Here is a 24,096-nt window from a genome sequence, read left to right on the forward strand (position 1 = left end):
AGGTAGGGAAACCGTACAAGCAGAAAGTATCATTTTCTTGTTTGTGATGAATAATAGCATCCTGAGAAGAGCAGCCAAAAGTCAGCTCTTGAGGCCCTTCCTCTTGAACCGCTCGGATACAGTGTAAGAGAAAAGCTGTTTCTTGTGAACCTGGTTCTATCTGGCACGTCGAGGCAGCGACGTTTCCTAACGCCGAGAGGTAGATGGCAAAGCCGTTTGGCGTTGGGAGGAACCTCACTCCAGAGTTGGCTTCCAAAATCCAGCTTTGCATTTTCACCTTTCACCCAGGCTGAACTAGAGCGAGCTGGTCAAGGGCAGAATAAAAGTACGTTCAATATCGGGAAGGAAAAACTAATTTCAAGCCCTGCTTCGCTTTCTGCATTTCTGGCTGTGTGTCGTGCCTGCTGTGCTCATCTCACTAGTTAGCGTTCCGCTTTTCAGTCTTGACTTTGTGGCTTTAACTTCTTTATATCTCTATATATGTCAATATATTGGTATAAAATAGAGTCCAGGAGGTTTTCAGACCATTCTGAGACTCAGTTCTCTCATCACCTTTTCTTTCCGTACCAAAACTAACCAATACGTGCTTTCTAAACCTTTTCTGGCACGTGGTGCTGCTCTTTTAGCTGTATGGTATCCCATCACCTGCTTTCAAATGGCTTTGTGCTTTGTAAGCTTTGAGAGTCAAAACAAAGAAGAAAACACAAACACAAAACCTCACAATTGACAGATAATTTATTGCCTGCATTTCTATGTGCATCTTCAGCCTGAATTGGGCTGGGGCAGCACAGCACGTCTGTTACTGCTTGCTGCTGGTGCCTCCTGCTCCCCAAAATCACCCAGAAAAGCCCCAAACCGACGCTTTGCATCTACAGCAGGAGGCATTTGTGAATTATTAAAGAAGGGGTTATTATTAGTAGTAATAAGTAGGAAGAAGTAATTATTAAATTACCCCATCTCAATAGACAAGAGCAAACAGCAAAAGATGCTTTAGGTTTATTTTGTCTTTTTTACCAAACATTGCTGGCTTTAATTAGCCTCATTGGAATGCCTTATTGCCCGTGGTCATGGAGCTTTGGATAAAACGATGGTAGATGAGCTGAAAACAACTTCACACACGTGTGTTCATCCAAGTGTGCATGCTTAACATTGATACATCCTTTTTCAAAATGTGTGCTGCCCTGTTCTTGGCTTCTGAGCTCCTGGCAGGTGTAATTAATGAGAAGGAAATTTAATTGCGCTATTTTGTTTTAACACCATGTAGCTCTCCCTTGCTTTTACCAATCTGAAGACCTTTTTGAGTCACGCTTGCTATACCCAACGGGGATTTGAATGAAAAATCTCTGGCTTATTTATAAGCAGCTCTGCAAAATGTTGCTCTGCTCCCTTTTTGCATCATCCTTTTGGTTATCTTCTCCGTTCCAGCAATGTCAGCCTGTGCTATGGATGCATCTGTAAGGATAATCAGCATTTTTCCTGCTGGCTTTGGGGACTCTTCTCTTCTTTTCCTGCTTCTAATATCCTCATAGCGCAGCTCTGTAGTGACTGTGTGATTGTCCTTGTTAGCCTGGAGGTGAAGAGCTGCAATCACCTCCAATTTTGTTGGGTACCTTTCTCTTCTGGCCGAGAGATTCCTCCTTGGATGAAACACGCCGGGATCTGATGAGCTGCAATTAGTAGTAGGGTGGATTTCTTCAATAATTTCATATTTTAATTGTAGTTATTATTGAGTTTATCAGGCAAGATTGAACCGGTCCAATGTTTGAACTAGATTTGTTAGTGAACTTTGATTAGAGGAACATTATCAAGCTTTTTAGGAATGAAATCTGGCTGATGGTAATTTTTTTTCCTATATCATCAACGTGAATTTATTACACAAAAAACCCACTAATTCTTTGTAAGTGAAAACTTGAGGAAAGAACTGGTGCTGTCCATATAAACCAGGCTGTGGAGACTCCCAGCTTTCTCATCTTGGTTTTGCTGGACACGAACCCAAATCCTCGCTCTGACGATGGTTCATGATCCTGCCACCATGTTGTCCCTCGACAGGCGTTTGCGTTTGGCCAACAAGGGTTGCTCCTTGGGTTAGTGACCTGAGAACGTGGTCTCCAAACCAACCCCATTGACTACTGCAGGTTTATTCCTCAGGCTGGGCACCCAAAAAACCAACCCTCCAAAAAGAATTAAAACCAAAAACTAAATGTATTTGCCAAATAAAGGTGATAGCAACCAAAAAACTGGTTTTGAGGTCCCAGTGAGCAGCGTGAAGAGGTGGTCATGCCAGGAAGATGCTCTTGACAGTGTTCCTCCGCAAAGTTCCCGTCCGTCCTTCCCGGTGATGTAACGCGTCGGTATGAAGTGCTGACACAAGGTAACTCCTCGGTGACCTCATGACGCCTCAACGGGAGCGTGACGTGTCCCCTGGCACCTCAATGATGCTGGGAGGTGCTACCCGTTTGTGCAGTGTCACCGGTTGGAGCTGGGCCATCCCAGGTCGGCTTGGCTGCACAACGATGGTTTGTTCCAACTTCCAACCTCAAAACCGTCCTACCTGACTCCAGACTCTGTGTCCTCTGCAATGAGGAATACAGAACCCTTGTTTAATACAAATAATTTCTTTTTTTCCCTTTTAATTACCAAAACCTGAGCAAAACGTAGCTCTGGGTTGCAAGATGCAAATTGGAGGTGGCCTCATCCAAGAACATCTACACAGGGAATTGTGGATAATGCCTTTCAGAGGCATGGAAAGCATTTTAAAAAGCAGTTAATAAAAGCAAAGATTTGTCTAATCATCTATTTTTTTTTGCCCAAATAACCTCAGAGGGATTATAAAGCGATTACGCTCTGGCTAGTAAGGATTACAAGTGGGGTTGGGATTCGGTCCAGCCTGTCGCTCCCGTGCTGTGGCAGCACATCTGGAGGAAACCAAAGTTAAATTGTGTCGAGCACGGAATAAGCGCGACCCTCGAGCTCTCCCGTCCTTCGGGCTCGTTCTCTGCTGATTTCCGCTTATATAATCTTTCTCTTCTCTCCGTTTGTTGTTTTTTTATCTTGTTTTTATTTTGCTTCCCAAGGGCATGATGATGCAGTGCCATGTGCCGTTTTGAAAAATGTGGATAGTTTTAGCTTTCTCCATCACCCAGTCCATCAGAGGAGCTTAGAGATCCTGCAGAGATGCAAGGAGGAGAAGTACAGTAAGGCTCCAGCACCCGCCTCTCCCTCTCATACCACACTCACACGCCGAGAAATGGAAACCAGGTGCATCGTTCAGCGTAGAAAGGGTAAAAAAAACCAACCCAAAACGCCCAAGGGACCTTCTAAGATCGAACCGGCCACCTTACGGCAATTTTAAGCCTATTGGGAAATTATTAGGTGGAGTTCCAAGGGTAAAATTAAATGCAGACCCACATTTCTTGAGATACGGTGTCATTTTGTTGGCGGTTTCCCTGTTTACTCGCCGATGCGATGCTGGGAGTATTTTTGGTGTGTGTTTTATTGTTGTTATCACACACGTGATAATAAGTTCAAAGCACCGCAGATCTGGTCGGAATATTCTTGATAGGAGGCACGCGGCTGATACAGCTGGAATTTGACTTTATTCAGGTTTCATTAGACTTTAAAAATAACTTTGTCTCTCAAAAATATGATCTCTGAGGGCTCCTATTTAAAATGAAAGCATTTGGCAATGTTATTTTACAGAATGAGTTGGGTACAGATGCACTTGGTCTCCGTTTCTTCCTCCTCACTCCTCTGTCACGTAATAAACTCATCCTGCATGACAACATGGACACTTCTGCCTGTGCTATTGTTTTATATATATTTTTAAAATCTCTATTTGATACTTATATATTTAGAGATCATTTTTCTGCCATTCCTTTCTGCAGAGCTGAGCACGGTAAGTACTGTAGTTGCATGTTAAATCTTCAGAAATCTGCTTCTCCTACTAGAAGCCTTATATCAGATTTCCATGCTTCCTGCAGCACGTAGCATTGCAGGAGGTGCTTTAATTCTTAAGTTAGATTTTAATTCTGAATTTAGACTTTAATTCTGAATTTAGACTACATTACCTTTTCCTACACATTGCTAGTATTAACTAAAAGGAAATATAAAGCAGTAAGACAAACACAGCAATAGATTTTCTTAAGCGGCGTTGTGCTAAGAAACTATTGAAAAGGAAGGCGATTATCAGTAAATTTAATTTCAATTAATTAATTTTAATCTGTAAGTTGGCTCAGCAATATGGGAAGTTTGAGGGAGTTAATTTGCAATTAGTTAGGCTTGAAAGAGGGAAATTCGTATAGCTCAAGAGACACTTAAAGCCTTAATTTAATGTGAAGCAGGTAGGCTGAGCTTAATGTTGAGCTCAACATATTGAAACCTCATCTGGTTGATGTTCCTAAGTAGAGAGCAGACTGAGATTATCCCAAACTCATTTCAATGAGACTAATGAGTCTGTTTCTGAAAAGCTACAGCTGATATATTGGGCTACGTCAATATATCAATACATCAATATATCAATACATCAGTATATCAATACATCAATATCAAACTTTGCTTTGGCTTTGGCTTAGATGCATTTCTTCTTTTAAGAGCCAATTAATGACAAAATGTAGAAAATTCTATTTTGGGGCTATGTCTAAAGCAATTCTCATTAACCAGCTTGTGCACCCTAACTTTTCTTCATCAAAAAGTCACTTTGGGTGTTAAAACTGGCGGAATTCCGAAATGCAAGTCTTGGAAGAGGCAAAAGGACGTTCCTGGGACAAGAAATGTAACCAAAAAATGGTTAAAATGGCAATTAAAAAGAGAGTTTTGAACTCTAGGCATAGCTGGGCACTCAGATGATCTGACTTGCTCTCTTATAAATGTGGGGAGGAGATTTGCTATTGCTTCCTATTCTCTTACAAACTATAGCTTGGACTTCTTTCTTTTTAAAGAGGTGGGGTTTTTCCCATTATTTTCCATTGCAAAAATCCCAGGGTAAAGGGATATATATATATATATAAAATATATATATAAAAGAATATATCTAATATACAAATATTTTCCCTGTGTTCAAGTGAGCGCTGCGATGTTTCCTGTCTCACAGCAGCGATGTCAAGACAATTCAACAATTGCTCAGCTGTTTTCATGTCAAAATTCGAGCTTTTTGGGTCTTTAAGTACCTGCAGTTTAGTGACTTGGAAAGCATTTTGTTGTCTACAAAAATTGTCTTCTGTCTTCATAAACACTTGGTTACAAAACACTTGTACGTTGGGGAAGGTAATAGCTGCTTCTGTAACCACGCATTATAACTTGCTTGACTCTTTATTAAATATAAATGGAATATAAATTTATATTTATTAAATATCTAGCATAAATATGAATATTAATATCAAATATGTGAATATATTTATATAATATTGGAATATAGAATATTAACATTAAATCTCAATTATAAGTATGAATAAATTACTCTACAACTACCCCTAGCAGAGGATATAGATTCAATAGACAATAAAGCCTCCTTGTGCAGCACATACCGCTTGCTATACATATCCTTCTCCATACATCTATAGAAAGGGAAGAAGCATGTGAGGAATAAACACCCATTTTCCCAAGCACCCTACTTATCATCATCCCCATATTTTGCCCGTGCAAGTGACGGGTTTGTCCCACGCACAGCAAAGAGCTTCCGAATATTTTGGACACGCAGGACGTGGGTGGCTGGTCCCCTCCACCACGTCAACCTTTTCCGTCATCCGTTTTGCTTATCAGTTGGGCAACACATCCCTACTCCGACGTGTGGGAGGGGAATTAGTAGCCTTGAGCCACCGGCATTACTCAGCAGGGCGATGACTTTGCGGCAGGGAGGTAGGACGGAGTAGACGACGGGTACATCGGCATCCTTGGCACCCTTGTGTGCCCAGCATGTGCCGTGACATGTACGTGCTCCTCCTCGCTCTCGTCAACGCTAAGCTATGGCTATGCTAAGTGCCTTTTGGTGAAGAGCCAGCTAGAAACTTCTTCTTTTTTCTCTTTGTCCACGTGCTACTTTAGGTATTACTCGGAAGAGCCCGCGGACACCGCTCTCAGATCTCCAGGGAGTCAACACCATCAACGAGAAGGCCCAGCGGTATGTCTCTTGCTATTACTTTTACAGCATGGAAATCTTGGTCGGACGAGCGTTATCTGTTGGTATTTCTGTATTAATGTTTCTCCCAGTGTGTCTTCATTCTTTCTCTGCTATATGATCATATCTAAATATCTTTATAACAGCAGGCAGGAAAAGCAACTTTCCTTCATCAAAAGGCAGTGATTGTAGGTGGTGTGAAGAAGCGGTAAGAAGCTTGCAAAAAAAAATTAATGAATGTGTTGATATCAAGGAAATACTAATTTAATGAGGATTTCTCTAGAGGGGAAAAACCCAGTGATGTGTTTAGGTGCAGCAATGTGATGATGGGTGCTCAGTGTGCATAACCCAGAAAGTTGTGAGGCTCGAGATGGTACCTTGTCAAATGGTTGCTTGTTTTTAAGGGAAAAAAGCATGTTAACTGGAAATAGGTTGAATTTTTACAGTTTCTATGTATAGTTTAATTTTTTAGCTATTCCTTGAAGGTTCTGGCCATTCAGGCAACTCCTTAATGAGACCTTTTTGTTTGAGAGTCAGGTCTATGCTTTGAGATGCAATCTGTGCTGCTTCTGCCAAAGGTTTTCCGAATCCATTTAAGAATTAAGTTGCTTCTGAAGCAAGATGGCTCCATTTCAAAGGGATATCTGGGTGCTGAGCCTTCTCCTTTTCTTCAGCTACTCTTGTGCCATCCATTTTCAGACACTGGAAAGGCTCATCATCCGAATTCCACCTCTAAAGGGGTACAATGCTTCTCTGCTTCCCTCTGAGCAGATGTCAGTGTGCTGGGCAAAGATATGATCAGATCATCCTCAGCTCCTAAAACAATTGCTCGGAGCTGCAGACATCCCAGTGTAACTTCACAGCTGCTCTGATTTTCATCAGACGTCCAGAACACATCGGGAGGAGACTGAGATTGTCTCCTGAAACGTGCCCATCGACTCCCCTGTCATGGGCCTTGCATCTCAGGGGGCTTCCCTTCCACACATAATAAAATATCCTCCAGAGATATTATTAAACCTCATTTTTTACTGGCTTCTGTGCCAAATGGCCCAGATGGAAATTAGATACACATGCCTTTTTTTTTGGTAGGGGAACAAAAGTGTCTTTTGTAGTTTGGCTTTGCTCCCCACGTGCCCTCTGCTATCAAGACTAGAACATTCCTCTTGCTCTGAACTTCTTCCCCTTGAGAGCAGTGCTGGCACCCTGCTGAAGGACAACTGAATATTCTCATATCCTTGCGAGCTGGTTTCTTGTCAGTGAGGTTGTGATTTCCATCAGATTATTGGATTGAATTCTAAAGTTTGTGCCACTTCTCAAGTTCAGGCAGAAATCCAGCTTGTGTGAGCAATCTCAGCCTATCGTGGGAAGGTGATGCAACCCCGGTTGTCCTCACATCAGTCTTTCTCACCTCTCCTTTAATGTCTCCTAACATTTTAGCTACTCCAACTCTAGTCTGTCAGGTTATGGCTATAGAAGGTACCTGCTAATGTTTGAGGCAGAGAAGTTTGTTGTCTCCAGAGATGACGTTCACTGTTTCGAGCATCTCTGGTTGCGCAGGTTTCCCTAAACATGATGTAAGGTGAAACTTTATCCTTGTGGAGATCTTCATGCATAGATAAGCTCCACAGTTTCTCTAGCAAGCCTTCAAACCTGACACTGGTGTGTGAAGAAGACGTGTGAGGTGGGATGGGGCTTTTCTTGACCATATGGAGATGCGTTGGTGCGGCAGCTCGGGCTGCTGTTATTCTTGTAACTCAAAACATCTCGATAATCTCAGCGAGGGGCCATTGTAAAGACAGAGAACAAGGAGGAGGATGGATTTGTTTACTGGGGAGTTCAGCCTGTGGTCAGCTCTGTTTATTTGGTGTAACCCAAGCCAGCACAGCAGACAAGTTGCCTTAAACAGCCGGGATCAAGGGCAGCAACTTCTGTGGCTTCCTTCTGTCATCTTCGGCAGTTGTATCCTCACAACAGGGTCAGGACAGACAGTTTGTTCCCTTTACTGACATATTTGCAGAAAATATCCTTTGGAAGATGTCCGAACTCCTACGTTCATCCTGGTGTGATGCCTCAGTGGGCCACAATCTTGGGCAATCATCAGTGATGGTCCCCAAATGTCATCTGTGCCGCTTCCTTCCAAAAGCACAAACAGGGCTCTCATAGGATCTCCTGTGCTTTCAGAGTGATTTTGGTACCTTTCATTGATCTGAGTCCTAATTTTGATCTGAAGAGTCATCTCACACTTGATAAATGTTAGTTATTTCGGTTAAATTGCGCTTGTCGAGCAAGAAACAGAGGGAAATACAAGGCTGAAGGCAACACGTATAGAAGAGAGATTTACTCTTACAGCTTTCCAACAGATAGACCGGCAAGCAATTTCCAGAGCTAAATTAACCAGGAATTTGCTTTCAGAGCCATCTCACGATCATGCGGTGGCTGATACGTCTGCGCTGTACATCCAGCCCACAGTATAGCCCGGGGCTCGCTTCAAGCAGCACATTTGTGACATGACATCACGCAGGAAGCCGAGGCTTTGGCGAGCCAAGCGCTCTCCTCTGATCTCCGCAGCAAGCGGACGGGTGGTTTGCAGATGCTGGAGGTGGAAACCAGGCTTCAGCAGAGCAAAAACCACTCGGCTGTGTGTTTGCCTGCCGGTTTATGTCCGTTAATAGAATTTATTTATGTTCAGTGATGTCTCAGTGGCGTGCAGGACAGCAAGCATTGATCCATCTATCTTGAAACAGTGAGTTGGGCTTGGTGATATGATTGACCTCTCGAAACAGCCGTCCATCACCGTATGCACATATGCATCCTCAAGTGTCCATATCCATCCTCAAGTGTCCATAATAAACACACTTATCATTTTATCTCTCTCTCTTTTTCAAAACCCCATGGGAATTTCTAGGGTTTTCTATTCTCTGGTCCTGCTCGGAGTCTGTATAACCACAGCTGGTCTCAAACCAGAGAGCACATTGTGGTCAGCCAGGATTAATGATGGGTTGTAGATCCTGAAAGTGGCCATTGAGGTTTAGTGGTGCCCATCAACTAGTGATTTTTATCATTTTTTTCCCCCTTACAAATAGATTTTTGATGGGTGGGACCTGAGCTGTAAAGAGAAAGAAGCTGGACAGGAGAGATCACCAGGATATTAAAGCTTCTTTCTGGCCTCCCTTGAATCGAACAGACTGCTTATAAAAAAGCAGGTCTCCGAGCACTCAGCCAGGGGTTTACTTCGCTGTGATTCATCCTTTCTTTTAACACATGTCAAAACACTGATTTAACAGGCCCAGGAAGGGATTTGAAAAGCGCCGTGGTGAGGCAGCAAAGCGACTTAGGCTCCAGCATCGCGTTGCTGGATCTGGCTCCAGGCTTGAAGTTGGCTGAATGAACAACCTCACATGCTTGATTTTTTAATTTCCGTGTGGCACTTGGTATTCACCTTCCCTCCAAATACTGACTTGAAAGGCAAAGAGCTGCCTTGTTGCTGGATCTCAGAAGTGACGGGTGCCGGAGGACCCATTTAAGCCACCGTGTCCTTCAGCATCCTCGTGACCAGGAGACTGGTGCTGCATTGAGTGTCTTTATCATCCTTTTCCTCCTGACACAGCTCTGGCGGGGGTTGCAGACCCCACATCCTTTCTTAGATCAAAAAAACAAACCCAAAAAAAACCCCAAAACGCCATCAGCAAACCAAAAATATTGCAGTTTGACGCAGCCCAGGAGGGGTTTGCGTAACCCCGGACACCATAGGAAGGTTCCTCAGCTCTGGAAATTATTTGCCATGATGTGAAGTTGTGTTGAGAACCCATTTCTCTTCGTCCCGGGGCAGATTTTGGTTTCTTTCCCTTTTCCCTTCAGCAGCCAGGCGAGTGTTTCTGGAGAGGCAGGGAGGGCCAAACCGGGCCAGTGAGTTGTCATTGGGTCCCTGCAAGTGATTCTGGGGCTGGAATCCTTCCTTTGTGGCAAATAAGTAGTTTACTTTTTGCTTTTTCTTTTCCTAATTAAATGATTGCATGAATTAGAGAAGACAGAGTTGGCATCATCTGAGGTTGTGGCTATTAATGGTGGCAAGGCTGATGGCAGAGGTTTTAGCCTCACATTCTTCAGAACACTGGGGGATCTGCAGACCCAAACCTTCCGACTGCGAGAACTGTTATTCTCCTGCTGATAGTTTGATCCTTTTATGAATATTTGATTTTTAAAAGTTGCTTAATAAGCCAGTCACTTCATGTGGTGTCTGGCATCAGGAACTCATCTCATAGGGACAGATTTACTAAAGCGACGACTCTCGTTTTCTACTGACAGATTATTTTACGATCTTATTTTTTCTTTTGTCATAGAACTGGGGTTTTTTTCTCTCTTCCTAACACTGTTTGGTGTTGCAGCGATGCCTACGCGGTCGGCTGGAACGGCCGGATGGGGATGCGGCACGGCAGGCTCGCCAGCCCCGGCACCTTTCTAGACAAAGACGGGATATTCGTCAACGCCACCAACAGCAAACTGCTGGAGAGAGCCCACGGCATCCTCATGTCAGTACTAAACGAGGGGGTTTGGGCTTTGATCCCGCGGCATAATGAGCAGCACGGGTAGATAGAGGAATGTAAATAGGCAGGATATAAAAATATCACGATTTCAAGCAGACTTGCAGACGTTTTGGTTGGGTCAAAGTGACCCCAGTATGATTTATTTAACTCTTATCATTCATTTGCAATGACAGACGCGGGGGAGAGAGAGAAGGGATGAATCTGCCGGTCAAACCGGTCTTAAGATATGAGAGCGATGTAACGCAGTCACACTTTTGGACACGATACCAAAGTTTCCATTACAAATGAGGTGGGGAAATGCTGTCGCTGATTCACGCTGCAGCCTCAGGAGGTTCAGAGAACATCGTTGGGGTGGGTGGAGTTAACGGGGGGTATGAGAAAGCGGGAGGGTGATCAGTACTTTCACTCTACCCAAATTACCGACATCCCCCTCATTTCCAATGTAACGATTTGCTTTAATTGGATTTGTAGTCTGCAGCATGCAGAAGCAGCCCCATTTCAGTGCAGGTTTTAGGAAGCAGTTGCTAAAAGGGATTTTGAAGGGCTAGTTTTATCAACTCAATTCTCCAGCTGCACAGGTGGATTAATCAGAGCCATTTATTATTTCCCCAGGCGAAATAAGAACTTCAAAGCCAAACCAAATCTCCCAAAGGTGAGCGAAAAGCAGTATGTTTACCTTGCCAGTCGCTGGGTTGAGTCTGCAGGTACAATGTTGAGATGCCGGTGGATGTGAGGAGGACAACTTGTGTCTTCATCGAGCCCTCGGCAACTCAGCTCTGTTCAGGGCTCTTTAAATTCTATAAAACCAAAGGATTTCAGCCCTGGGAAGAGAGCTGTATGAGGATGTCTAATATTTAGTTTCCCTCCATCTTGACTGCATTTACTGTATTTTAAGAGATGCCAAGAAATCTGTTGCACCTCGAAGAATAATGCTCACAGAATCACAGAATCCCAGAATGTGAGGGGTTGAAGGGCCCTGGAAAGCTCATCCAGTGCAATCCCCCCATGGAGCAGGAACACCCAGATGAGGTTACACAGGAAGGTGTCCAGGCGGGTTGGAATGTCTGCACAGAAGGAGACTCCACAACCCCCCTGGGCAGCCTGGGCCAGGCTCTGCCACCCTCACCCCCAACAAGTTGCTTCTCAGATTTCACTGGAACCTCCTGTGTTCCAGTTTGCACCCACTGCCCCTTGTCCTGTCACTGGTTGTCACCAGAAGAGCCTGGCTCCATCCTCCTGACACACTCACCCTTTCCATCTTGATCCCCAGGAATGAGTCCCCCCTCAGTGTCCTCTTGTCCAGCTCCAGAGCCCCAGCTCCCTCAGCCTTTCCTCACACGGGAGATGCTCCACTCCCTGCAGCATCTTGGTGGCTGCGCTGGACTCTCTCCAGCAGTTCCCTGTCCTGCTGGAACTGAGGGGCCACAGCTGGACACAAGATTCCAGGTGTGGTCTCCCCAGGGCAGAGCAGAGGGGCAGGAGAACCTCTCTGACCTACTGACCACCCCCTTCTAACCCACCCCAGGTCCCATTGGCTTCCTGGCCACAAGGGCCCAGTGCTGGCTCATGGTCACCCTGCTGTCCCCAGGACCCCAGGTCCCTTTCCCCTACGCTGCTCTCTAATAGGTCATTCCCCAACTTATACTGGAACTTGGGGTTGTTCCTGCCCAGATTCAAGACTCTACACTTGCCCTTGTTCTATTTCATTAAATGTTTCCCTGCCCAAGTCTCCAGCCTGTCCAGGTCTCGCTCCTTGTGGTCCTCGCTGGTGCCCCTTCGGTGGCCAGGAATGGAGAACCTGGAGGAGCAAAACCGGTTTTACTCTACATGCACATTGCACTTGGAAAGGCACAGTTAATCCATGAACTGTTCATTAATAATTAGTAGTTTATCTGCAACCCTTAGTTGGTAGAAGAGCCAAATTTCCCGTAGTCAAAGATGGAAAGAGTTTGGAGGAACATGATCTGGGGGAGCAGAGCAATGTTTCAAGCGATGTTTCCCATTGAGATTAAGTAGGGTGGTCACCTAAGGAAGCCCCGCAGAGGGTATAAAGAGGGAAACAGCAGATGGCATGATGGGAAGATCTAATTCTTCTTGTATTTATCAAGAGTAAATGGAGTTTTTCTTTGTCCACAGCACATGCTGGACGTGAAGTCCCTCAAGCACCTGACCAACCTGACGCTGCACGACCGCATCACCAAATCTCTGCTCCATCTCCATAAGAAGAAAAAACCGCCCAGCATCAGCGCCCAGTTCCAGGTAAATCCTTTCCCTCCAACACAGAGATGTGAACTAAAACCCAATACCTGGTCCCAAGGAGGACCCTTGTAGGTACAGTCCTGTCCTATCCTCACCAGTTTAGGGCTGGAGTTAAGCCGAGGAGGCAGCTTGGGTAAGCTGGGAGACACCTTGCAGGTATCAAAATGATGTAAATGGAGAGAAACAAGAGTGATGGTGGTTCTCGTGGTGGGGGATGATGCGGTGGAGCAAGACGGGACATGAGGATCAGCAGCAGAGCAGAGATGTTGGTGTATCCCCATCCTCCGGTACCTCGCTTTCCAAACTGTCGCCTTGTGGCGCTTTTTCCAGCAAAATCCCGAACCAAACATTTTTACAGTCTTTTTACTCACATTCAGCATATGAAATTGAACCTGGTTTCAAGCCAGCCAGAACGTGAATTTTAATAGGAGCAGGAAGGTCCAAATATTGCTGCGTTGTCTCCCGGCAGGTGGAGGAGCTCAGAGAAGGGATCGATACGGCATTTGTTGTGTTGGTGCTGTGCGCCAGGAACAGCCACAGCCAAAATAATCCTCCGATATGTGCATCAGGGCTTGGAAACTGCTACAGCACACATACATGAGCAGGTGGTAATGTTAGAAAGCAGCTTTTCAGTGAAAAATGGGTTTCTCAGTGAGTCTGGCTTGCTTTTGGCTTCAAATTTCGTTTTTTGGAGACATGGGTCATTTATAGAAAATGTTCATGTGTAGATCTGGGTAAGATTCAGTAATTATGCATATACATGACCACACATATATTGATGCACATTTGTGTATATATGTGTATATTTTAGCTTAGTCTAATCTAATTGTGTGTTGGTTAAACACACTTCTGCAGAGTTTAATTCATGCAATACCATGAGATGCTTGAGACAGGGATGTCTTGGAGTGAAATGACTTCCCCAAACCTATAGAAATAGAAAATCTGAAAATCGAGATTTTTATATCTATTTTTACAGCACATACAAATAAGAGAGCACTAAACACTGTGAACATTTCCCCCCTATCCCTCTGCAGCAAAGTAGATCATTCAAGTACCTTTACCTTACGCCTTCTGCTGTTTCCCAGGGGTGATTTGACGACGCAGGAGCTGTGTCTACACCACATTCTTTTTTTAATGAAAACGAATACAATGCTAAGTCAGAGGCAGCTCTGCCACGACTGCTGCTCCTCTCAGCCCAGCTGTGGGCACTGCAGCCCTCGTTTCATGGGCGCTGGTAGGAGAGAAGCGCTGTCTCAGGAGGCAGCGCGGCGCGAGCCAGCCGGATGGCTTTGCTAGCCAGAGCAGGAGAGGAAAACTGCAGCGGGTGGAATTGGGTCACAGGCAGGAAAACTGAATGTTTCCTACCACGGGGGTTTGTTTTGCAGGGGGGTTTCTTTTTTGTGTGTGTATCTGAGGTTTTATTATTTTTTTATTTGTTTTTTTTCCTTTTTCTTTTTTTCTCTTTTTTCTTTCTCTTTTGGCCTTTTTTCTTTTTACTTTTTTCTCTTTCCTTTTTCCTTTTTCTTTTTCCTTTTCTTCTTTTTCTTTTTTCTTTTTTCTTTTTTTCTCTTTTCTCTTTTTTCTCTTTTCTCTTTTTCCTTTTTCTTTTATCTTTTTTCCTTTTCCTTTTCCTTTTCCTTTCTTCTTTTTTCTTTTCTTCTTCTTTTCTTTTTCCTTTTTTTCCTTTTTCCTTTTTCCTTTTCTCTTTTTTCTTTATTTTCTTTTTTCTTCTTTCATTTTTCCTTTTCCTTTTTCCCTTTTTTCTCTTTTCTCTTTCCTCTTTTTTCTCTTTCCTTTTTTCTCTTTTCTTTTTTCTTTTTACTTTTTCTTTTATCTTCTTTCCTTTTCCTTTTCCTTTTCCTTTTCCTTTTCCTTTTCCTTTTCCTTTTCCTTTCTTCTTTTTTCCTTTTTCCTTTTTCCTTTTTCCTTCTTTCTTTTTGCCTTTTTCCTTTTGCTTTTTCCTTTTTTCCCCCCTTTTTTTCTGATAAATGCCGCCTTGTGCCTAATGCCCAAACACCAGGCCTGCACCCTCTCCATCTCCTATTGATGTTAACCACACCTCTACCTTGGGTAGTTGAAACAGCTGTATCATATTAGAAGATGCTGTAAGAGCAGTGATGCCTTTGGGGGCTGAAAACTAAACTGTCATTCCCTAAACTGCAGGATGGAGATGTAAATCCCACGTGTGCTGTGCCCCTAAAGGAAAAGATGCTGCCACATATAGCGCGGGGTGATGCCAAAACAGTTCATCACACCCTGAAATTCCGAATACAGGTGGTGAAAGAGCGGGTGGCCGGAAAGTTTTACAAGCGGAGGGACAAAGGCACAGGGTACGGGGTTAATCCGGGGACCTCACGTGGCCTTTGCGGATTCCCAGTGCCCAGAGCTCGCAGCAGATGGCAGAGGAGACCCGAACCATCTGCCGTGTGCGGGATGTCACTGACGAGATGCAAAGCGGCCGCAGTTCCAGCCCATTTCCAATATCTCCTAATAGTTTTTTGGTTAAGTTTGTTTTTAAAAAGCATTTCCAAGCTACTTTTAAGAAAACCAGTGGGGCTCAGGGACATTGTCGCGCTCCCGCTGTACCCGGAATGCGAGCGCCGGGGACGTTTGCGTGCGGTTAATCGAAGTGGAACGCAGCTGCGCCACACGTGCGTGGGATCTTCCCCAGATAAACGCTTCTGAACATGAAAGGCTTCCCTAAAGACGCCTTTTAAAACCATCAGAAAGAGAAGAAAAGGCTTCCTGCAATGAGATCTTTAGGCGACACGCTTCTTTCTAATACCACGTTGCTTTATTAACAGATATATTCAAACATTCATAACTCTGCTTATAATAAATATGCAGCAAAGCGTCTTTACCAGCCGCAGACTGACTCAGCACACTCTGATTTTCGGTATCGTTGTGTTCCAAGAGTTTGTGCTTCGTCGCAGGAGAGTTGAAGATTTGCACATTTGGCATCACGTCCCACTAGAACAAGTCTGCATAGCGACGATGCCAATATAAATTCCATTTTGTGGGCTTGACTTCTAAGAATAATGCAGAAATAAGGGGAAATGGGAACCTGGAAAAGCCTTTATTATCAGTGATCACAACTGTGCATTTCAGCAGAGGAATAAGGCCAGGAACAGGCCAGCATTGAAAATATTCTCCTCTAAAACAAGCTTCTCAAGTGTTTAGTGTTTGTAGGCTTTAAAAATCACTGCAAATTCCACGCCACTGTCATTAAAAAAAACCGAAGTCATTTCTTGGCTATAAATAAGGTTTTAACAATTAAAAATCAGGAATAAAGAGGAAAATTTGGTTTGTATTTTAAAAGCATTTAGCACAAGGGCTAAATCATCATCTTGGAGCTCCCGCTCACATCTAGAACAGGTTTGTTGGTGAGGGGCAGGACGTGACTTCGAGATGTTAACAATGTCGAACTCGGGATCTCATAATACAACCCAGAATTACACAGAATCACAGAATCGACGGGGTTGGAAAAGACCTCAGAGATCATCAAGTCCAACTAGATCATCAAGTCCAATTAGATTTATTTCTAGGTAATTTGTCAGATGTAAAGATAAAACCAGCCAAGTTGCTCGAACCGAAACGCTCATTTCAAGGAACAATTTCCCTCTGCCTGGTTTACTCATCATTTGTTCCAAGTTTTTTGTTTTCTGACTTAAATACTTGGATTTTCAGGATTTATTGCGGTCTTTTCTCCATTTCCCAACTGAAGATGTCTTCTCTGTTGCAGGCGTCACTCAACAAGCTGATGGAGACCCTTGGCCAAGCAGAACCTTATTTTGTCAAGTGCATTCGATCTAATGCTGAAAAGGTAAATCCCAACCTGGGAAAAATCCTCCAGGAAATCCTTTGGGAAATATTTACAGGGGGTTAAAACCAAAAGAAAGCCTTAAATAAACTTAGATTTAGAAGATATTTGTATATGAGCAATGAAAAACGTGGGTGATACCACTCGGGTGTTGCTCTTGAGAAACTGCACAGGGTTTTTTGCTTGTAATTGTTGCAACACGTCTATGAAAAACATATGGTTTAATTTATATGAGAAATACATTGGTATTTGATTTTCAGACCCGTGGATTCACTTGTGCTGTTACTGAGCCCTAAAACTTCTTTAAAATAAACTTTCTCGGGGTGAAAGCAGATACTTGTAGAATAAGCCACATTATTAAAGTGGCTCAAAGATGCATCATATTTTTTTAATTTGACTTTAAGGATTGATTTGTCTCATGGGCTCAGTTTAAAACGAAGCTTGCAGAAGTGATGATTTCTTGTGGATTAACCCTTCGGAGTTTTACGCAGATTTAAAGATGAAGCTTTATGCTGAGGAGATGATTTAGTTGCTCGCAGTCTTACCCATTAGCCATGCCCTTGGGGGTGTCTCATTCAGTTTGGGGGCTCCAAAAAACCTTCTTTGTAGCTTTATATATGTAATTAGCTCTTTGAAAGTCGTCATCTGATGGCATCTTGGAAGCAAACAGGATTCAACCCTGGTGGGATTAATACAGTTCCCGGGGACCGTGTTCCCTCTCTCCCCAGCATCGTTGCCAACAAGCGTGTCATGCAGATGTGCCACATCTGCTGAGCCCATTTACCCATCTACACGCTTAAAAGCTTCACTTAAAAGAAATACTTGCTCATCATTGGCCTGCTTTCCCCTTCCAGCTGCCCCTGCGGTTCAACGACAGCCTGGTGCTGCGGCAGCTGCGCTACACGGGGATGCTGGAGACCGTTCGCATTCGCCAGTCGGGATACAGCTGCAAATACTCCTTCCAGGTGGGGGAAAAGCTTTTTGGTCTTTCCTCACCTTTTAGCATCATTATCCCAGTTGTCTGAATGTTGCTACCTTGTTGGTTTTTTTAAAAGTAATGCATTTATAGCTTGGTGTCGTTTGCTGCGCTGCTGGTTTCTAGCAAGCTGCTCCAGTTATCTGCTCTGCAGATAACATCATGGTTTTTGAACAAAAGCAGTCTTCTTTTATAACATGGACTTCCTTTTTGCAAAAAGTATCTAGTTTACACGCACTTTTCTGGGCAGGTTTTGCAATCAGCTGGGAGTGGTGTTCACCCCATCCCATCCGTGCTGGCTGCGTCCCATCGAGAGGGCGATGAGCATCCTCTAAACCTCTTCAGAGTTATCCAGTTTTTCCTGTTTTCTTCTTTTCTGGGTTTTAACAGGTTTTGCGCACATGTCAGTCCTTTCATGCTTTGCTGGTGCTGATATTTCTCCTGCTGGCAGCTGCTTTGGGCCAGATGTCGTGTGCTGCGCAGCAGCTGTTTAGAAAAAGAAAACAGCTCATATTTTTTTGTCATGAGCGTGGCTCCCAACCTTGCTTGGGAGGATCTCTCCTCTCATACCTCCTCTGTTCTTTGAGTCCTCACAGCAGTAACCGACAGAGCATCTCAAGGATGCTTTGCAGATGCTGGTAACCCCCTTCCGCAGCAGCTCTTGTGGAGGATTTGGAGCATTTTTCACTCCAGATGACCCCGCTGGTTCTGCAGAATCTTTCCTCCTACGCTAAAAACATGTGAATATTGCTGGGGCCCTGCTTTGATGTTTTTTCCTGTCAAACCACGAACAATTTAGGAAACTTGGTGTCCCCTAGTCCATAAAATGCTATCTGTCCTTCTGCTCACTCGATAGACCCTGTTTCATGTGGAGCAAATCCGTTATTTATGGAAGGAAGAGACACAGCAGGACTCATCTAACCAAATCTTGGTGTTTTATTTTCCTTCTCAGGATTTTGTGAACCATTTCCATGTTCTTCTGCCACAAGGAATCAGCCCGTCCAAGCACAATATCCATGATTTCTTCAGGAAAATCAAACTTGATCCAGACAATTACCAAGTTGGGAGAACAATGGTAAATGTTTATCCTCAGCTCAGCCTTCCATTTAAGATATAGATATAACATTTGCCTGCATTTCCATAAGGATAAATAGACATCTTTATGTATGTTTTTAATTAATGAAGCTTCTGTTTGCCAGAAGCAAATGGTTCAAATGAAGCTTTGGCTAATGTTAATGCAAAAAAGTCAGGAATATCTCTTTTTTTGGCCAGGTTTTTGTGAAGGAGCGAGAGCGACAGCTTCTGCAGGACCTGCTCCATCAGGAGGTGCTGCGCCGCATCACGCTGCTGCAGCGCTGGTTCCGCAGCCTGCTCTGCAGAAGGCAGTTCCTCAGCTTACGGCATGCGGCTGTGGTCATACAGGTGGGTGACGGCACCTGATTTTGTTGCAAATTACAATCCACGAATCCTAAAATCTGCTCCCCTCTGCAAAGAAGGAGCTTGCAATCAGGATTTGACTCCTTGTGCTGTGATAGGTAGGGAATTTGGGGGACGGGGTTGGAAAGGTTGCACAGAATCATAGAATCATTTTGTTTGGAAGAGACCCTTGAGATCATGGAGTCCAACCATTACCCAGCCCTGGCACTGCCCCATGTCCTGAGAACCTCATCTCTGTCCTTTCAACCCCTCCAGGGATGGTGACTCCAGCACTGCCCTGGGCAGCCTGTTCCAATGCCCCACAGCCCTTTGGGGAAGAAATTGTTCCCAGATCCAACCTCAACCTCCCCTGGTGCAACTTGAGGCCGTTTCCTCTGCTCCTGGCGCTTGTTCCTGGGGAGCAGAGCCCGACCCCCCTGGCTCCAAGCTCCTTTCAGGCAGTTCAGAGATCAGAAGGTCTCCCCTCAGCTCCTGTTCTCCAGCTGAACCCCCAGGTCCCTCAGCCGCTCCATCACACTTGTGCTCCAGCCCCTCACTAGCTCCGTTCCCTTCTCTCAACTCGCTCCAGCACCTCAAGGCCTTTCTTGGTGTTAGGGACCCAAAACTGCCCCCAGGATTTGAGGTTTGGCCTCCACAGTGCCCAGCACAGGGACGGTGCCTGCCCTGGGCTTGGCCACACTGTTTCTGCAGAAGGCCAGAGCTCTCCCATCCCCATGCAACACCTGTTACAAGGAGCTCCCCACTGTCTTTGCAGAGATTTTGGCGTAACTACCAGAGCCGAAAACAAGGCAAGCCGTCCCCAGACCCGCTCGCCCTCAGCAAAGCCGCCGTCATTCTCCAGACGCACTGGCGCGGCTTCGTGGAGAGGAGGAGGTTCCTGCAGATGCAGTTTGCAGCCCAGCTCATCCAGAGCTGCTGGCGGGAACACGCCAAGCGGCGGCACGAGGCGGCCACCAGCATCCAGGCCGCCTGGCGAGGACATCGCACCAAACGGTCCTTCACGGCCAGCAGGAGCAAAGTCATCTGCTTGCAAGCAGCGTGCAGGGGATATTTAGCACGGCAGAGGTAACACCGGTGGCCTCGATTAAAAAAAAATCAACAAAAAACCCAAACATTTTCTGATTGTACCCAGTGAGGGGGAATGTGGTTTGTGGGAGTTCTACTTGGACTACGGTGACTTACAGAAGATGTTGTCCCTTCATAGGATCTCTGACCCTGTTCTGACCTGCCCCCATCCTTCCCTTGTCCACACTTTCTAACAAAGGAGTTTATTTAGCTGCACATCTTACTCTTCGAATCAGCAGAGCCTATTTCAGGTTGGAGCACGTAGGCAGTGGAAAGCTGAGCCCATAAATACTCCTAGGTTGGTTTTTTTTCTCCCCTTGGCAGCAGCACCAGTTTAAGTAGCCTATTTTTAACTCAGCTCGGCTCACCGATCTCATCGCTGTGCTGTCTCACGGGGACAGGAGATACTGGAACCAGCTGCCGCAAAGGGGAGAGGGTTTCCAGCCATGCCTCGGCTCACCAGCTGCGGAGCAGGGCTCGGTTTGTTCTTCTGCAAGGTGTGGAGCACCTTCATGTAGGGTGGAAGGAAGATTTGGGAGCTGGAAGGAGCTCTTGGGGTTGAAGCCCCTGCTAGCGGTACCAGAGACAGCCCAGGAACGATGATGAAGATGGAGAAGCCAAGGGGTGCGATCGGTTAAGCTCTTCTGGCTCCATCAGTTACAAAATGAGCCAGGCCAAAGGTGAAGGCTGGAGCCGCCGTTGTCAGCATGAGAGGAGCTTTCGGGTGCGTTGAGGGGATCCTTGGTTAGAAGAGATGACGGGACAGGAGAAGGTCAAAAACCAAACGTGCGCTTGCATCGCCTTGCACCAGATGTGCAAGGAGGGTTGCTTGAGGTGGTGATGGTGAGGCTGGTGGTGATGAGATGCCACCGGTGCGGTGCCTTGAAGTGGGCACGGGGGTAAAATGTGCTGTTTTTCTGCTTGCTTGCAGGTTTCAAGCTTTGAAAGAGCAGCGGTTAAAAGAGATGCAGCTGGAGAACGGCCTGTCGGTTAGAGAAGAGGATGGGCCGGAGGCAGATGATGCTTTGGAAATCAAGGGCTCGGACCCATCAAAGTGGGAGGATGGCTCATTTGAAGAGCGAGTGAGAGCTGTAGAGGAACATAAATTGTTGATGGAGAATAATCGGGTGAATCACGTGGACCTGCTGGATACTTCGGCAAGTTTATTGTACAAAAGGCAAGAGAGAGCCAGTAGCCAGAGCGGGATGGACACTGAAGAGGAGGTTGTTGTGAGAGAGAGACCCAAGTCGTTGGAGGACCTCAACCAGAAAAAAGTGGTTCGTGCAAAAAGGGAAAGTCGGAGGATGCGGGAACTGGAACAGGCAAAATTTAGCTTGGAGCTGCTTAAGGTCCGCTCCAGCGGTGGGCTGTCACCTTCCGAAGAGCGGCGGTGGTCAACCGAGCTGGTATCTGAGGCACTTCATTCCCCTCAGGGAACGCCAGAGAGCGAGAGCTCTCAAGGGAGCTTCGAGATGTTAAGCTGTGAAGATACCCCAAGTAATAAACACATTTCCTTAGTTTTAGACGAGCAAGATACACCGTTGTTTTCCATGGACTCTTTGCCTAGCAGTCCCCAGGCTCTTCTGCAGGAGAAGACCTTTGGTGGGGCAGATGTGAACAGCAATTTGCCCAGTTGCAGGAGGACACCTTCAGACCTGGAGCTCCCCAATAACCTCCCCGTGAAGGTCTGCGACCCCCAGAATGTTCTATACAAGGGGCATCCGAGAGAAGCCTTCCTTGCCAGCAATCTACCCACTTTCTATGTGCCACCACAAGATGACATGAAGGTAAAGCTGGTGGAGAATAAACTGAGGAACAAAGCAGGGGAAAGAGAGGAGAGAACAGTTACATTCTCTGAGGTCAGGAAGGACTCTGAGCCCCAGGGCAAAGCCTTGGGAGAGGAGGAAGAGGAGAAGTCCTCTACCAGGAGAGAGGAACATGGAGCAGCAACTGCGACACAGGCCCATTCTCCAGACTCTGTCATCAAGAGACTGGAAAAACTCAATGTGGAGAAGGAGGAACGGCAAAAGCAGCTTCAGCTCCAAAATGAGAGGCAGATGATGGAGCAGATCCGTCAGCAGAAGGAAATTCTGGAGAAACAACGCAAAGCCTTCGAGCAGCAAGGGGGGGTGGAGGCTTTGCAGAGGGTTGAGCAGAGCAGAATGAAGGACCCTTCCCTCAAACCAACCAAAAAACCGGACAACCGACCTCAATCGGTCCTCATCCTGCACCCCCCGAGCCGAGGGGAGCACAGTGTCCCCCCAGGTGTGACTCCAACCCCATCGGTGGACATCAAAGGTCTCACCGTTGGGACCAGGGGAAGTTCTCCAGCCCACAGTGCCCCCAAAGACAGACCCGTCAGCATGTTCATGGAGCGAAGAGAAACTCAACCAGGATCGCCTCTGGAACCCCGGGCCCATTCCAAGCCAGCTCTGGACCCCAAGGACCTCCCAGGCAGCCACTTTGCGAGGATGGAACGTCTTCGGCAGCCCCGGGTGCCCAACCAGGCCACCGAGGAGACGAGGGCAAGCGCCATCTTCTTCACACCGAAAGACAATCCCTTCGGCCTCCAGTGAGTAGAAGGACGATGTGCTTTCTCCATAGACTTTTTGATCTCCTAAAGACCACACAAACAGTCCAGAACTTTGCTTCTAGAGACTGTACAAAACCTCTGTTGAAAAGAAGGGGTTTTTTAATTTCAAAGATGAGAGGAAAAGGAAAATGAGCTGAAAATATGACTTCTTGCTTTCTTATGTGATGGGCATTATGTCAGCCAGGGGAGATAATCATAGACATTCACAGGTGAAGTGAGTTACTAGAGTTGATGTTGTTTTCACTTACCTGAGATGAGCGGTGATAGGAGTTTATTTCTCAAGGTGAAAGATGAAGAAAAAATCCTCAGGATTTTTCAGTGGTCAGAGCAGAAATGACTAAATAAGGCAAAAATATCCTGGAACAACATTTGCTTCTGGTTTATCCTGTTCCTTAAGCTGCCTTGCCTGATTTTTTGAGAGGTTTTGGCTTGTTCTGTTCACGCACAGAACAAGCAATAGGAAAAAAGAAATAAATTAAAAAATCATGAATTTGACTTTTTAATCTGCAACAGAACGATCACATTTGAGAATATAGAAAAGGCACCATCCGTAAACCACCATGATGAGGTGTTAACTCAAATCCTGAAGAATTCTAAGTGATTCCAAAGCCCCGTGACCTCAACCTTGCAGTTTTGGTCTTGGCTGCTTGGGCTGCGCATTTGTACGCTCCCGCGAGTTGGGCTGGCGCGGCGGAAAGGACTTTAGAAGATGAAACATCTCTGGTTTGTTGTGTTTCAACAGGGAACCAAGTCACCAATGCCTGTCCAAGGTTGAACTATCTCGGAAACCATTTAAGATGCCGGGGTCTGGCAGAGGAGAGGTAAGTTGTGGCTCAATTATTTTCTCTTTTAATTGAACAGAGAGACGGGGGAAAAACGTTATCCAGCCAGTTTTCCCTCAAGAGCTTCAAAGAAGTGAACTGTAAATCACAAGAGCTGCCAGACACAGGGAAGGAGGATTCACACCTTCTTGTGATAAAAGCCCCCATAGCGTTAATGTGTTAACTCTGGCTAAAAAGGATCTCGTGGTCCTGATGGCAAACACTGTCCAACACAGTCTTGTCTTGCTTTGGTTTAACGTACGTTTGAGTAACATCCATGATTGTCCATTTTCATCGTGCTGTCTTGGTTGTTGTTTTTCCCAGTCTTTTGCTGTTTATTTTTGCATTACGTGTAATATTGTGTCCCCTCCCTGGGGTGCATCGTCGCTCAGAGATGTCTTAAGCCTGTACTTGAGCTACACTATGATGCCAAACATCGGTAGAACCTCCTTTTCGTTTTAAAACCCCT

The 24,096-nt window shown here is 45.5% G+C and overlaps 1 protein-coding gene across 1 annotated transcript in view; it reads left to right on the plus strand.

The window, feature by feature from the left end:
• The window catches only part of MYO9A (myosin IXA), a gene marked incomplete at its 5' end in the record, with an annotated part of 128,435 nt that overhangs the window by 85,053 nt on the left and 19,286 nt on the right, over positions 1–24,096 (plus strand). The window contains 12 exons of the mRNA XM_080351334.1: positions 3,075–3,194; positions 6,040–6,115; positions 10,498–10,641; positions 11,269–11,308; positions 12,793–12,915; positions 16,658–16,738; positions 17,590–17,700; positions 18,664–18,786; positions 18,984–19,133; positions 19,903–20,213; positions 21,145–22,785; positions 23,549–23,627. Coding sequence (XP_080207460.1) covers positions 3,075–3,194; positions 6,040–6,115; positions 10,498–10,641; positions 11,269–11,308; positions 12,793–12,915; positions 16,658–16,738; positions 17,590–17,700; positions 18,664–18,786; positions 18,984–19,133; positions 19,903–20,213; positions 21,145–22,785; positions 23,549–23,627 — 2,999 coding nt within the window. The remainder of the gene's footprint in view (positions 1–3,074; positions 3,195–6,039; positions 6,116–10,497; positions 10,642–11,268; positions 11,309–12,792; positions 12,916–16,657; positions 16,739–17,589; positions 17,701–18,663; positions 18,787–18,983; positions 19,134–19,902; positions 20,214–21,144; positions 22,786–23,548; positions 23,628–24,096) is intronic.

Source organism: Nesoenas mayeri (genome assembly GCF_963082525.1).
Source record: "Nesoenas mayeri genome assembly, chromosome: 11".
Lineage (NCBI taxonomy): Eukaryota > Metazoa > Chordata > Aves > Columbiformes > Columbidae > Nesoenas > Nesoenas mayeri.